Source organism: Propithecus coquereli, unplaced genomic scaffold (assembly GCF_000956105.1).
Source record: "Propithecus coquereli isolate 6110/MARCELLA unplaced genomic scaffold, Pcoq_1.0 Scaffold305, whole genome shotgun sequence".
NCBI classification, from domain to species: domain Eukaryota; kingdom Metazoa; phylum Chordata; class Mammalia; order Primates; family Indriidae; genus Propithecus; species Propithecus coquereli.
In genome coordinates, this window is record NW_012148675.1 from 1,347,159 (window position 1) to 1,363,830 (window position 16,672).

At 34.5% G+C, this 16,672-nt stretch overlaps 1 protein-coding gene across 1 annotated transcript in view; it reads left to right on the plus strand.

The window, feature by feature from the left end:
• The window catches only part of CCDC88A (coiled-coil domain containing 88A), a 172,323-nt gene that overhangs the window by 54,094 nt on the left and 101,557 nt on the right, over nt 1-16,672 (plus strand). Inside the window, exons 7-8 of the mRNA XM_012649837.1 lie at nt 8,080-8,149; nt 10,114-10,172. Of these exons, the coding sequence (XP_012505291.1) occupies nt 8,080-8,149; nt 10,114-10,172 (129 nt within the window). The remainder of the gene's footprint in view (nt 1-8,079; nt 8,150-10,113; nt 10,173-16,672) is intronic.

The following is a 16,672-nucleotide window of genomic DNA, read 5'->3' on the forward strand; positions in this document are numbered from 1 at the left end:
TCTGTGCTAAATTTTTTATGAACATTTTGTTAATACTTACCAATATTTAGGCTGTCATTTTCCTCAGTTGATTTGAGTTAGTTTTTATGTCGTATCTTTTTTGTCTTTTACTGTTGTTTTATATCAATATTTCTATATTTTTTAAACATAAGACTAGATTGTGATAAAGTGACTTATTTTGACAACCATCATCAGTTTTTTTTTTTTGAGACAGAGTCTCGCTCTCTTGCCTGGGCTAGAGTGCCGTTGTGTCAGCCTAGCTCACAGCAACCTCAAACTCCTGGGCTCAATCCTACTGCCTCAGCCTCCCGAGTAGCTCGGACTACAGGCACGTGCCACCATGCCCGGCTAATTTTTTCTATTTTTAGTTGTTTGGCCAATTTCTTTCTATTTTGTTTTGAGACAGAGTCTCGCTCTCTTGCCTGGGCTAGAGTGCCGTGGTGTCAGCCTAGCTCACAGCAACCTCAAACTCCTGGGCTCAATCCTACTGCCTCAGCCTCCCGAGTAGCTGGGACTACAGGCACGTGCCACCATGCCCGGCTAATTTTTTCTATTTTTAGTTGTTTGGCCAATTTCTTTCTATTTTGAGTAGAGACAGGGTCTCGCTCTTGCTCAGGCTGGTCTCGAACTCCTGAGCTCAAGAAATCTGCCCACCTCAGCCTCCCAGACCATCATCAGTTTTGCCCTTATTAGAATGATATGCTACATTTTTGCTTTCATATTATCTTTAGGGAGATGGAAGTTTCCCTTGGAAATTTCATTGAGACTTCCGGGGAAAAAAGACGTAAAAGGCAAAGGGATTTCTGTATCAGTCTTAGGTTGTCAATGCAGCCTAATTCTGTATTGTATACTACTGCTTTCTTTTGTTTTTTGTAATAACTTTGTTGAGACATCATTCACAAACCATGTAATTCACCCATTTAAGGTGTCCAATTCAATGCTTTTTAGTATATTTACAGAGTTGTGTAACCATTACCACAACCAGTTTTCGTCCCTCGCAAAAGAAACCCTGTATCCATTAGCAGTGACTCCTCATTTCTCCCCATCCTGCACACCACCATCACCGCTCAAGCCCCCATCCTTAGGCAACCACTAATCTATTTTCTGTATCTATAGATTTGCCTGTTCTGGACATTATATATAAATGGAATCATATAATATGTGGTTTTTTGTGACTGGTTTCTTCCACTTAGTATTATGATTTCAAGGTTCATCCATATTAAAGCATGTATTAGTATTTCATTCCTATTTATTACTACTCCTTTATTCTTTGTCTTCCTCCTTGCCCATGCCAGGTGTTAAAATTATCTTTGTTAATCATGTTAATTTAATGATGTTATGGTTGCAAAGAGATTTGGGGAGAGGGAATTGTGAAATCAATCAGTTCAACACTTTAGATAAGTAATCTCAATGGAGGGTGATTTTATGCCCTGGGGGACATTTGTCAATAATTGGAGACATTTTTGGTTGTCACAGCCAGAGTTACTACTGGGATCTAGTGGGTGGAAGCCAGGGATGCAGCTAAGCATCCAATAATGCACAGGACGGTTCCCCACAATTAAAAATTATCCAGTCCAAAATGTTAATAGTGCCAAGATTGAGACCAAGATTGAGAAGTCCAAATGTTAATTGTGCCAAAATGATATTAGAATTGAAAATTTGATTTGTCTTCACTATCACTATTGTTTTAGACACATCTGTAACTATTTCATTAACATTTGTTGGATAACCAGTTATACCCTTTTCTTTTCATTAATCTAAGTTTGAATACCAATGTACTAACTAAGGGCTAGGACTGACTGAATATCTTAACATTTTATCTATATTATTTCAGATATTTAAGACAATATTACTGGGGTTGAAATTCCCCATGTACTACTCCCCTGTGTACTTCCATTAGAGACAGTTGACCAAACCATCTCTGCCCTCCCTCCCCCATGCTTCGTATTCTTAGATAAAATGTTTCTAAGGCACTCTAAATTGTCTTCAGGAATAGGCCAGCCATCTTATTTATATAGTTAATTGGCTTACTGAAATAATTTTTTATTCTCATGTATTTTATCAAGGTAGACACAGCTGGATTTAATATACGACAGATTTCAAGTTAACAACATCCAAATCAATGCACTTCTCATCACCTGTTAAATTACCTCTCCCTTTGAAAAATCAGATCTTTTCTGGAAGTCTTTCTAAAACTATTAAAAAATTTTCTTTTGTATCTCATATACCCCTCAGAAAAAGTATTTGAGGTGAAATATTTTAGTACATTTTGATTGCTCTGACTCACTAAGAGCAAAGTGAATTTGGGTAAGTTAAAAGTCAAAAGTGTGTCTCCAAGTGTGTGTGTGTGTGTGTGTGTGTGTGTGTGTGTGTGTGTGTGTGTGTGTGTGTGTGTGTGTGTGTGTGTGTGTGTGTGTTGGTAAGCATCAAGGTCCTCTTATAAAAATGATTCCCAGGGAGAAAAGAAAATTGAAAGAATACTTTAAAATGATTGTTAGGAGGGGTGAAGGGGATTGTTTCAGTGTATCTTTTCAGTAATGGTAGGTAAACTTAAATGTCAGTTCTCTTCCTTTTTTTCATTTTAATGATTTAGAATATGTAAAGGCTCAGTACAAATTCTGATATCATTCACATTTTCCCTCTCCCATTTATCTAATGCTAGGCATTCTGTTATACCTGGCACTGGGGCTATACTGGTACCTGGGACATACCTAGGACATACCATACTCCTTTTCATTGTACTTGTATTCCTAGTAGAGGGATAATAGGCAAGTAAACAACTAAATAAAATAAATTTCTGTTGTGGTAAATAACATAAGGATAATGAAGCAATTATGTGAGAAGTCGTGAGAGAAGTAACTGTTAATATTAGATAGATATCAAAAAGTTTATTGAACATATACTTCATTATGTTTAGTGACAATTCAGACCTTTTCAAATAGTCACTTGATTTATAACAAACATCTTTTTTTGTCTTGTAAATGAATATTCAAAAGTTTTCAAGTCAGAAAGTAAGTACATTATGGCTGTTAGATAAAATTACCTAGGCTCTTTGGTTTTTTTAAAAGTTATTTTTATTCCTGTGAGTGAGCGATAGTGAATTTGAATACCAGAGACAAAGTTTACAAGTAAAAAATCTTAGTCCATTTTTAGAATCCTGTCATAACTAGTGTTTGGTATGACTACACTGGCTGTATTTTAAATAAGTACTAATGAAAAAAATGGTTCTTCAACCACCATTAAAATAATGATCTAAGTCATTTGAGGCCCCAAAATAAAAGAACACTTTACACTTAAGAAACTTTATTAGGAAGTTTTTGTATGGTGTCATTAATAGTAAAAACAAAAAAACAGGTCTAGTAATGTTAATGTAGTTACTATAGGGCACAGTTACTTTTTAGGTTTTTCTTTAACATCTGTTATAATAAGCAACATTTGCAGTATTAATAAAATTCAGTAGACAAGAAAACTAGATTCTTTGTTATACAACGAATGTTTTATATATTCCATCATATTTTTGACATGGGTCAGATGTCATTTATTTAATTTTAATGCCATTTATTTAATTTTTTCTACAGTCTGTTAAAATATGGTAAAGTATCCTTAATTCTTTTCACTAGTAACACAGATAAGGGGCAAATACATATATTATGATAAATATAATTATGTGCTGAATTTTAAAAACAGATTATAAGGGACTCAAAGGAAAGACTGTTATTCCAATGTATTTTAGAATTCTTTGAACCCATATTTAGTATTAAAGAAATGTATAGGTTTAGTGGAAGCATTTTGCTCAATGTGGTGATTCAGGAAACGGAAATGAAGCCTGACCTTTGCCAGAAATGTTAAGCTTCTTACTGTGAAGAAAGAATTATGGATAATTTATAGGAAGAAGGAGAGCCTAGTTTAAATTATCTTTGTATAGTAACTAAATAATATTTAATCTGGTTTGTAGTTGAAATAGTCCTTATGATGCATTAGCACCATGAACTTTAATTCACAAAAACTTGTAACGTAATCATACATAGCCTGATGATGAGGATATATTCTGAGAAACGCATCAGTAGGTGATTTCATCGTTTCAACATCATAAGAGTGTACTTACACAAACCTAGATGATGTAGCCTCCCGCACACCTAGGCTATATAGTATAGCCTGTTGCTCCTAGGTTACAAACCTGTACAGCATGTTACTGTACTGAATACTATAGGCAGTGTAACATAATGGTAAGTATTTGTGTATCTAAACGTATTTAAACATAGAAAAGGTACAGTAAAAATATTATAATCTTTTGTGACAACTGTTATATATGCAGTTCATCATTGAGTGTAATGTCATTACTGCAGTGCTTGACTATGTATCAATAAAAAGAGTTCTAGATGGTCATCTAAACAATATGGCTAATTACCATTTTTTAATAGAAAAGTTACACAAAATCAACCGAAGGTACATAGTGGCAGTGAAATTCCTTGTAATACTTTTTAGGGCATCTCTGCTTATTATTTTCCTATTAACATAATTTCTGCTAGTTCTTTCTTTTTTCTTTTTCTAATGATTATACTTCTCCAAATCTTTCTGGACTGTCTTCGGGCCAGAAGAGAATTTCCACCTATTCTGTGAACCTTTGCTTTAATGACCTTAAAAACACTTAAATTGTCTATATTTGAATATTTGGCATATCTTTAAAAAATATCAGTCTCCTCTTCATCTCCGTCTCCACCAATACTCTCTCTCATTTTGTGCTTTATTTTTATCCTTAGCAATTACCACTAAAAAACATTTATTAATTTTATTGTCTTTCTCCTCCTCCTAAAATATAAATTCAGTGAGAGCAAGGATTGTTTGTTCGCTGCTGTATTTCCAATGTCTAAACTAGAACAATGTCTGACAGATCATAGATCCTCAATAATATTTGTAGAATGAATAACCCAATTTTCTCAAAATTTTTTCGTATTTCAGTTGTATTGCTAAAATTCTTTCTTTCTCCTGCATTTTTACAATGGATTTCTTATGACGTAAGAAACTGAAGTGTCTTTACTAGTTCATGTACATACGTGATCACACTTGACATATCAATTAATTTATTACTCCTCCTTAATAAAGTCGTATTTATCTTGGGCTCCTTTATATATTCTTTTTCCATTTCCTTAATACCTTAATGATGAATATCTGTAGAGCTAGGTGAAGTCTGAGGAGTCTGGATGATATAATAAAGCATTAACAATAGAAGTCAGTTTTTGAGTCTCTGCTCTGTTTTATGTCTTGTATATTTTTAAATATTACTTGTAAGATTGGAAAAGGGAAATAAAAGGAATTTTCACAAAAACATAGGTAGAATCCTCGGAAGAACGCATAGGGGAACTAAATAGAGATTTTAGGATAATTTGCTTTTTGAAGATTTGTATAATTTTTAGCTGCCTTGTTACCTAATGTTAGTACTTTCATTTATAACTTAAAATTAATACTTGATAATAAAGTAAATTTTTCCCATTAACTCTAATGTTTAATAGCCATCATCATTTTTAAAATTTTATACTTGTTTTTACTTCTACCCTCCCCCCAAAAAAGGCATACATATAGTAAGTTATGGAGCTGAAATTTAAGCCTGGGGTGTTCTGACTCCACTGAACCGGAGTACACTATAGTGGGCATTTAGAATCTACTATACTAGAGTGAGTTTTTAGATGACATGGAGGTAAGTTTGAGTTTAGCAATTTGCATCATCCACATATAATCAGACATCATAGTGTAAAGGTTAAACTGTATTAACACATGAGGTTGTTGATGTTACCGTATGGGGAAAGGGTGTATGAAATTGCTTTCATCTTTATGGGAAAACTGAGTTAACAAGAGAGCATGGGGAAACAGATTAGGTAGAACCAGCTGAGGAAGGGGGTGCAGGAAAAAGGTATTGGATCACATTGAAGATTACTATCCACTTGGACAGTTTTGCTTACAACAGTGTACCAACATAATATTACATGGTAAATCAATAAAATTAATTGTCTTGGAAATATAAGTTGATGTTTCTAGTTGATCCATCAATTTTGACTCAATGTTACTCAAAAATAAATGGTGCAAATGAGTTTTATCTTTTATCTGTGAAGTTTTTAAATTGAGATAAAGCTTATTCCTAGAAATTGAGAGTTGCTTTTTATGAAGGTGAATTTGAAAGGTTTTTTTGTTCTGCCTTAGGTTATCCCCACGAAGTAGAGATAAAACAGTGGTTTTTTTTTTTTTTTTTTTTGAGACAGAGTCTCACTGTGTTGCCTGGGCTAGAGTGCCGTGGTGTCAGCTTAGCTCACAGCAACCTCAAACTCCTGGGCTCAAGCAATCCTTCTGCCTCAGCCTCCGGAGTAGCTGGAACTACAGACATGCGCCACCATGCCCGGCTAATTTTTTCTATGTATTTTTAGTTGTCCAATTAATTTCTTTCTATTTTTAGTAGAGACGGGGTCTCGCTCTTGCTCAGGCTGGTTTCGAACTCCTGAGCTCAAACAATTCGCCCACCTCAGCCTCCCAGAGAGCTAGGATTACAGGTGTGAGCCACTGCGCCCGGCCTAAAACAGTGGTTATTTTTTAATACATCTCTCTTATTTATGATTTCTTTTAAATATGTATAATGATAGTCCTCATAATTTTGCTTCAAGGCAAGGAAACTAAAAATTAGAATGAATTAGAAATTTATTCCTTTAAATCCATTTAGCTGTTACATATTGGATTCTCAAAGGAGAATCCAGTTCTCTCTTGAAATAACTTTCTTTTAACTGGAAAATTTAGTAAATACCCAAACTCAGTATCATTCCTTAGAGTAAATGATTTTAGCAATTTTGACACATATTCTTAATATTCTTAATTCTTTTTGTCTAACATGATACACATATTGAGTATGGACTTTAAATACATGCATATTTTTGGCAAGAGTGTTTTTTTAAAGGCTAATAAATACTATGCTGAGGAAAATTATTTTGAAACTCTATAATATATACCTATCAGGAATTATAGATAAAAGGTTATTTCTAATTAGCATTTGGTGTCATGCCACCCACTGACCATGGGCAAATGCTTCAGTGGATCCAGGATTACACATCTTTAAAAAGCAGTACAAGTTAGCTTTTTATAGTTATTTTTCATGGTTATTTGCTTCCTCATTGTAGTATTAAGTTAAATAAAGGATTCAAAAAGGGTTCAATACTTTCAAAAACTTATTCCTCGGTAATGAGTTATATCTGAACGTGTAGTCAAAGCCAATTTGTAAGGAAACTGTCATAGTTATTTCTATAATCTTGGAAAGATTCAGTAATATCACATGGCACCCATCCGTGCTGTAGTCTGATTCATCCCAGACCCTTTGCATATCATCAGTGTCAGTGGGTTGTAATGGCAGACATAATGTGTTCCTTCATTTCTTCAAGGAAAAGGTAGAATAAACAAAAGTTGCACACTTGATTTATTACCTAAAATGAATAACGTGAAAGCATTCAGTTCTTTCTGAATGATCTTGTGCTGTTAGCATGTACATATATTCTTGTCACTAAAGTTTAACAGAAGTCAAAGGTATGTACAGGAGAGAAATAATGATAGTGAGAAAGAACCCACTTTCATGAAATGATTATAAGATAGGATTTTTAATAAAGTAGCTTTTTTAAATTTTTATTTTTTGCTTCATGCATGTTGAGGAAGCTTTCTTAATTTTAATAACAGTTGACATTTTTAGTTCCCTCAGAGAAATAACAAAAAGAACAAAAAGATTTGCATGCTCAATCTTTTATTGAGTAATGTTGCTTAACTTTCTTGCACCTAAAACCTCAGATTTCCAAATGATAACTGTTAGACCAATTGAGTTGGATACTTTAATTTTGCAGACTTTTGATATATTAACTTAAATCTATCTGGTATTATTTTAGTTATTTATTAATTTAAAGTTAGAAACGATTTAAGACCTTATGTATCCTTCATTTTTTTTTAGTCGTAGTACAGCATACCAGCAGAAAAGTGTACAAATCATAAGTTATAGTTTGATGAGTAATTACCGAGTCAGCATTACCCATATAACAACTATTGGATATCTTTTTATAGGAGACTTTGCAGCAATTGATCATGATGTCACTGCCAAATGTCTTAATCATTGGCAAAAATCCCTTCTCTGGTAAGTATTAAAATTAACATAATGTGATAAAATGTCTTATCTTTGTGCAGTACCATAGTGCTTACCAAGAACTTGCTTGTTTACATTAACTCACTAGGTTTTTCACAACTCTATAGAAGTTTTAAGTGATATTCCATTTTATAGAAAGAAAACAAGCTTAGAATATTTGTAAGTTGTGGGTGAAAACACATAAATTTTATATTAAGTCCAGTGTTTTTCCTACTATACCAAACTGATACCCTCTGAGATGATTTTTAGTGTCTCATTATAAACAAGTAAAGAAGACGATGATAGTTATAAGTTTGAAGAAATATAACCTTAGAAAAAAATACGATTTTGAAATAATTTTCAGGTTTCTATTTATATATCTACTATCTACCATTGCCAGAGTTGTTTGAATCTTAGCTTTTACTGATACGTTTTAATTTATGCTAAACTGCTTCTGATCATTTAAATTATTTTCTTCAAAATTTTCTGCCCTTTATTGGATTTTAAGTGTGATATTTCAGAGTTTTAATTTTTAAACAATTGGGGAAATTAGCAGCTACCTAATAGTTTCAACAATGAACTTATCCTTACAGACCACATGTTAACCAAATTAAGTATATCTTCTCCAACCTTCACACCCCCTCAGTCAAAACAAACAAAAATAAAACCAAAATCGAAACTAAAATCAAGCAACTATTTTTATAAAGGAAGCTAATAATTAAAATGGGTGAATTAGGAGTTTTGATAGTCTTTAGAGATACCCTGGGATGTTTGATTATACAAATAAAAAAATGAAAAAAATTTTGCATGGAAGATGGAATTATTTTCAATTCTACATGTAGTTAGTAAGTACCTACCAAGTTAGGGACCAGGAATATAAAGAAATGGTCCATGTTCTGGAGGATCTCGTGGTTTGGTAAGAGATACACAGATTACTAGGAAATTATTAATTAGTAATAATTAGTATGAAACAGATGTACAAAATGTTAAGCCATATAAACTATTGAGCAATTATTCTTAAAATTAGCATATTAGTGAAGTTTGGGGACCATTGGTGATTGGATCAGGGAAGACTACACAGAGATGTTAGAGCTGTGCCTAGGATCGTGATTATTAAGTAGTTCTCTAGGGAATGAGGAGATAGGAGAAGAAAGACAAGCATAGGGAATACCAGAAGTGAAGTCAAAGGAGTGTATATGTATATTTGGGAAGAATGGTGATTAATGTGGCTCCTCATAGCTAGAAAGTAGTAGGCTGTTTCTAGGAGGAAATGTCTGAAGAGATTTGGACTTTATCATAGATAGGCTTGCCTGATGGTGAAAATCTGGCCCAAAGAAGTAATTTTTTTTTTTTTTGCCAGCTGAATATTTTAAGAAAATCTTAATTGAATACTGGTAGGGAATATTCTCTTCAGTTCTGTTACAGATCATTAACTTCTATCTAGCTTGTTATGTACATTTATTTTAACAACCTCATGGTAACACATTTAAGATTCTGATCCTTATGAACTTACACAGTGGAAAACCATTTAAATTTTATAGGTAGAGGAATCATAAGCTCTGTGTTTCAGTAAGAAAACACTAATAGGCCTAAGAGGAGCCAGACCTATTAGGAGCCATTTTGGCTGCCTTTGTGGCATGCCCCTGTATCAACATAATTTGGTAGGTTCTTGATTTGATAGGCTGGTGTAGTATAAGCATTTATGGAAAAGAAATGGATTCATAGTTAGCATTCTTATTGCACAGAGCCTTGAAGCCTATTTATCTATCCTGCAGCCCTTCAAAATTGTAGTCCTTGCCCACTTCTTCTGTTACCATGTTGCACACACAGAGCTGCTTTTTAAAATTCTCCACTGTATTTGCTTATAGACTACATCAAATTATTGTGAACATTACCTCCAGAAGTGATTCTTCCAATATAAGAAAAAAAATTGAAATAGAATAAAAAGTTATACTTAGTAATTGTTTTTATTTCAGAACAAGGCACAGAAGAAGTTAAAAAGCTGCTTTTACTTTTACTGGGTTGTGCAGTTCAAGTAAGTTAAAATATTTCTTCATATTTTCATTTTAACAACCTCTTTATGTTTTTTTCGGATTTTAGTTCTGAAAGACTTAAGGATGGACCATTGGTTTTGAAATTTCTGTTAGAAAATTTTAAATAACTGTATAACCTCCTAAGGAGATTATCTTGAAGATTACCTTGAGATTACCTTTTCTATTGCAAAATTTGGATATATTATAGTTATAATCATTTCTAATTTTTAGTTATTCTTATTCTGAGGCTTCTAATGACCCAAAGTTTTTCACGTTTCCTCAGAGGTACCCTTAAAAACTCCTCCCAGAATATCCTTATGATTTATGTTTGCATGTGTGTTATGTTTTAGGAGAAGGGAAGGGGGATTAACACTAAAAAAAACCCTGCCTCCTTTGTAATGTTATATGTACATCATGGAGTAGTAGTCAGACATAAAAAAAGATGAATTAATACCTTTGCAACAGTCTGGATGGAACTGGAGACCATTCTCCTAAGTGAAGTATCACAAGAATGGAAAAACAAACACATGTACTTACTATTAAATAGGAACTAACCGATGAGCATGCAAGTGCACAGAGGGAAGTAAAACTAAGTGGAAAGAAACGGGGCTGGGGGAGGGAGGGAAAGAAACCAACCTAATGGGTACTATCAACACTATTTGGGTGGCAGGCACACCTATAGCAGCACTCAAACATTACAAAGACAGTTCATGTAACCTAAAACATTTGTACTCCCTTAATATTCTGAAATTAAAAAAAAAAAAAAAAAGAGACAGGGCTGGGTGTGGTGGCTCACACCTATAATCTCAGCACTTTGGGAGGTCGAGGCAGGGGATTGCTTGAGGCCGGGAGTTCAAGACCAGCCTGGCCAACGTAGCAACATAGACAACATAGCAAGGCCGTCTCTACAAAAAATTTTTAAAAATTAGCCAGCGTGTTGGTATGCACTTGTAGTAGTCCCAGCTATTTGGGACATTGAGGCAGGAGGATTGCTTGAGCCCAGGAGTTCAAGGTTATAGTGAGCTATGATCATGCCACTATACTCCAGCCTGGGCGAGAGACCGAGACTCTATCTCTGAAAAAAAAGAGGGGGTGAGGTAGAATTTATGAATAATGTTTTAGGAGTCTGGGTTATTATTATATTGCTCTTTGATCAATGACTATAATTAATAATAGAAGCTATGATTTATTAAATGCTTACTTTGTGTCAGATTTTATACCTTATGTAGGTTTTCTCGTAATATCTTTTTTCAGGTAAGGAGATTGGTGTTTAGATAGGGTGATAGTTAAGTTATTTTCCGAATTAGGGACTTGGGAAAGTCAAAGAAGGTGCTGTTAATAATTATAGTGGAACTGTATGTATCAACTGGGATAGTCCCAGGAAAACCAGGATGGTCACTCTAAATTTAGGTCATATTGCTACTAGAGCAAAGAACTGAGATTCAACTGTTTTTTTTATTTTTATTTTTTATTTTTTAAGACCAGTCAAGTGCAGTAGTGAGAAGGGAGGAAGGAGTAGGGCAAGGATTTCCATCTGTAACTGACTGTGAGCAATCAGTTGAGATAACTCACTACCTTCGGACCAACTTCAACTTTGGTTTGACTTCAAAACTTATTATACTATGTTGATTTTTCATTTAATCAGCTGTTGTTCCAATGAGCAATTACAATGCTGCTTTAAACTGTCTTTCTTCTTTGTGAAAGATTGTTTGTGAACAAATAAATAATGTGAGCACTAGTAATTTTTTACATACATATATCAGAGATTATATATCCCAGAGAGTGTTGGCTTTTAGAGCTGACTGCTTGGGAGCTATATTTTTTTTTTTTTTTTTTTTTTTTGAGAAAAAGTGTTGCCCTGGCTAGAGTGAGTGCCAGGGCATTAGCCTAGCTCACAGCAACCTCAAACTCCTGGGCTCAAGCAATCCTACTGCCTCAGTCTCCCGAGTAGCTGGGATTATAGGCATGCGCCACCATGCCCGGCTAATTTTTTCTATATATTTTTAGTTGTCTGATTAATTTCTTTCTATTTTTAGTAGAGATGGGGTCTCGCTCTTGCTCAGGCTGGTCTCGAGCTTCTGAGCTCAAACAATCCGCCTGCCTTGGCCTCCCAGAGTGGGGAGCTATATTCTTAAACAAAGTGTGTCATTAATGTTTCATGCTGTGTAATGTGCAGGTGTTTAATTCACAGTTGATTAAATATTAAATTAAATATGATGTTTACAGTCATTGCTGTTCTAATTTGGTCATCAGATCCTGAGTTAGAAACAGATCCTTAATTATTTACAGACTTTATGTACTGTATTTGCTTTTAAAAATACCCTTTGTTGGTGAGTGTTATGTATATTTAGATAACGTAGTTACAGCATAAATTTGATTATTACTTCTGGTTATTTCTTAGTTGTTATTGCTGGTTACAGCTATTGATAGTGGGAATGGAACAGAACTAAGGACTTTTTTTTTTTTTTTTTTTTTGAGACAGAGTCTCACTCTTTTGCCCGGGCTAGAGTGAGTGCCGTGGCGTCAGCCTAGCTCACAGCAACCTCAAACTCCTGGGCTCAAGCAATCCTACTGCCTCAGCCTCCCGAGTAGCTGGGACTATAGGCATGCGCCACCATGCCCAGCTAATTTTTTCTATATATTTTTAGTTGTCCGATTAATTTCTTTCTATTTTTTTAGTAAAGACGGGATCTCACTCTTGCTCAGGCTGGTCTCGAACTCCTGAGCTCAAACGATCCGCCCGTCTCGGCCTCCCAGAGTGCTAGGATTACAGGCGTGAGCCACCGTGCCCGGCAGGGACATTTTTTTAATGAGCAGTTTAGGGAAAAGCCTCAAGATATTAAAGAACCCATTGTTAGTTAATATTATCTGTAAGAGGAATAAAAAAGACTAAAAAATCTGAGCCACTTATCCCCACCTATTTTCTTTCTTTTCTTTTTTTTAAATTTTTTTTTTTTTTTTGGAGACAGAGTCTTGATCTGTCGCCCTGGGTAGAGTGCAGTGGCATCATGGTAACTCACTGCAATCTCAAACTCCCGGGCTGGAGGAATCCTCTTGCCTCAGCCTCCTGAGTAGCTGGGACTATAGGCCCACGCCACGATGCCCAGCTAATTTTTTTATATTTAGTAGAGAAGGGGTCTCACTCTTGCTCAGGCTGGTCTCAAACTCCTGAGCTCAAGCAGTCCTCCTGCCTCGGCCTCCCAGAGTGCTAGGATTACAGACATGAACCACCACGCCCAGCCTCCCCACCTGTTTTCTATAACTCACATGATAGTATTCCCAGATGCTAGAAAATAAAAAGGATGTCGTGAAATGATGTTCTTTTTTCTAACTGAAGCTTTAATAGGTTAACCAACCCCTACTCTTCTAGTTCTGCCAATAGGTGTTTTCTAAAGAAATGTAACAAAAATATTTTATATTTGGATGACTATTGATGTTCATGTTTTAAAACAACTTACAACATTTTACTTTACTAGTAAAATAAAGCAGAGCTATGAAGTGGACTTTTTTTTTTTTTTTTTAAGAGACAGGGGGTCTCCCTTTGTCACCCAGGCTAGAGTATGGTGTCTCTATCTTAGTTCACTGCAGCCTTGAACGCCTGGGCTCAAGTGGTCCTCCCACCTCAGCCTCAGCCTCCACCTCCCAAGCGGCTAGGACTATAGGCTCATCTCACCACACATAGCTAATTTTTAAATTTTTTGTAGAGATGGGGTCTCACTATGTTGCCCAGGCTGGTCTTGAACTCCTGGCTTCAAGCAATCCTCCTGCGTCACAAACCCATGGGATTATAGGCATGAGCCACCACAAAATTTTTCCCAAAACTATTTAATGAAGCATTGCTCAAAAATCAACTAACATATCATCAGATGTATAAATTCCTTCCTATTGATGCACAGAACTAGATGCCACATAAAGCAAAATAATGTATAAATAGTCCTAGCCTTGTAAGAAACCTACTTTCTAAAATAGTTTATATTAATATTTGTAATTTTGGCATGTAATTAAAACAAGGTTTTTCTATCATGTTAAATATTCTTAATTTTTCCTATAAATATATTAGCTTGTTGTATTTACCTGTACTTTAGATTCATATAATCTGGAAAAGGTATGTAAGGTAGATACTTCAGATGGTTATTAGAAAAGGGAGGGAAAATGTTTGGGTAGACTAAGGTATAGGAGAAGGTACAGAATGGGAAAATTATGTAAGAAGGTAATTACATAAATATACATGGGTATAACATTATAAAGTAAGCTGGAAAATAAAGATGGTTTTGAGATGTTTAGAGAGAATAGGGCAGAGAATAGTTGAGTTCATTAACTTTATCATTTATTTTAACTTGAGAATAGTTCAAAGAGTCAATAAACAAAATATATTATTAACGTGAGAGAGTGACTTTAGGAAACTGTGGCTAGAGCCAGTGAAGAATAGTCTATAATATTTATACTATATTTGGAAGATGTCCAAGATCCAAAGTAGTATAGCACCTGTTATATTAATAGATGAATTTGGATTTGGAGGACCGGATTTGGATCCTGGACGTCCTCCAAACGTAGTATTATAGATTACTATATACTCCTTCATTATAGCACCTATTATGTCGTAAGCATTAAAAAAAATAAGGTCATCAATACTTTAAAAACACAATATTTTTTAGTTCGGATTTTAGAAAAAAGATACAAAGCTCAAGGAATTTAAATTTTAGAGGCAGCCCAAACAGTAACAGTACAAGGTGATAATTACCATAATGCAAGACACATTGATGTGAATAGAAGTATTAGTATTTTCTTAAGTCTGTTAGAGAAGGCCTCTGATGTGGTAATATTTGAAGTCAGAACAAAGATGTTGAGAAAATATCGTACTCACGGAACATCAAGTATAACTGGAATGTATTAATAACATTCGTGGGGGAGAATGGCAAGAGAGTTTAGACTGAAGAGTTTACATGGATTGGGTTATGAAGGACTGGATTTGCTACTTGAAGATAAAGTTTAGAATTCATCTTGTGTGCATTTTGGAGCCACTAGTAGTAATAAATCATATACATAACAATCAAAATCTCCTGTTGGCCTTCAGCTGTGACTATATAAACAATTAGAAATCTTTATTGATACTGAAGAGCCAAAATGTGCTTCAGGACAAGAAACCAAGGTGTATCATCAATTCTAGGAGCCGTTAATTTCATCACAACAATTATTAACATAAAACTTCAGCCAATAGATACTGTTGGAACACTTTCTAGAATGTCCTCTCTTACAGAATATTTGTTCATTTAGTAGTTGAACAGGTTAAAATTCTAGTATAATATAAAAGTGGCATAAATATGTTTTCTCATATCTGGGTCAATTTTATCTGTTATAATTGTAGGTAGAAATAGCAAGATAAAGGTTGCTGATATGAAATTACTGTTCAGTAATTCAGGGTGCCACAGGTTACAAAAGATAAATTCATAAAAAGAAATTTTAGAAAAGCAAGCATTAGGAAATGAAAAAAATTTTTCTTCTTTTGAAGAAAAAATTATGAAATTCTTAAGAGGAAGCAGCATTCAAAAACAGTAAAATTAACCATATCTGAAGATTTTACCTCACAGAATAAATTAGAATTAAGACTTTTTAATCCTTGATCATACATAAATAAAGGTGATAGAAATAACATTGAATATGAAGAAAAGCGTCCAAGGCCAGGATTTGGGCATTTTTATTATTGCCTGGGCAACCCAGTCAAGTTCTTCAAGAGTCTTTTTCAGTGGATAACACAAGCCTCCCAAACCAGTGCTGAGCATCAGCTAGAATTTTCACAGATGTATGGCTCTTCATCATAGCCCTGAGATAGTTGTGAGATTCCCAAGCAAAGTCATTCTGAACAGAAGGAAAAATTTTTGCAGTGTTTGTTGTTTGGAAATTTCTTTGTTCTAAGACCATGTAAAATTCACCCTTTTTCAGCAGAATTTAGGTTTTATGTCAGTGCTGGCTTTTTAGTATCCAGAAATATTACTTATTTTGGACTTTGGCCAGGTTGGGTAGTATTTAAAGTAACTGAGTGTCAAGTGTGGTTGGAATTACAATTTTGACCTTTATTTGTACACTCAGAAGCCATTCTAATGTTAGTATTTGACTCTGAAAACCAGTTTTGAGCTTGGTCAGTTTGAGGGCTACAGTCTATTGTTTACCTATCAGTGATCCGTAAAGTATCTTAACGGTTAGCGTTTTAGAACTTTAATTATCATATTACTTTCTTAGGAAGTAAAACAATTTCTAGCGGAGACATTTCTTTTTCTGAGACTATATAAAAATAGTAAATGTCGCTTAAGTTAAAGAGAGGGTGGACATGCTGACTTGTGCCTGTAGTACCAGCTATTCCAGAGGCTGAGGCAGGAGGATCACTTGAGGTCAAGAGTTCAAGACCAACCTGGGCAACATAGTGAGAACCTCATCTCTTAAAAAATTTAAAAAACAATAGGGAATTTCTTTTGCTAATACAGATATTGTTTTTTTTTTTTTTTTT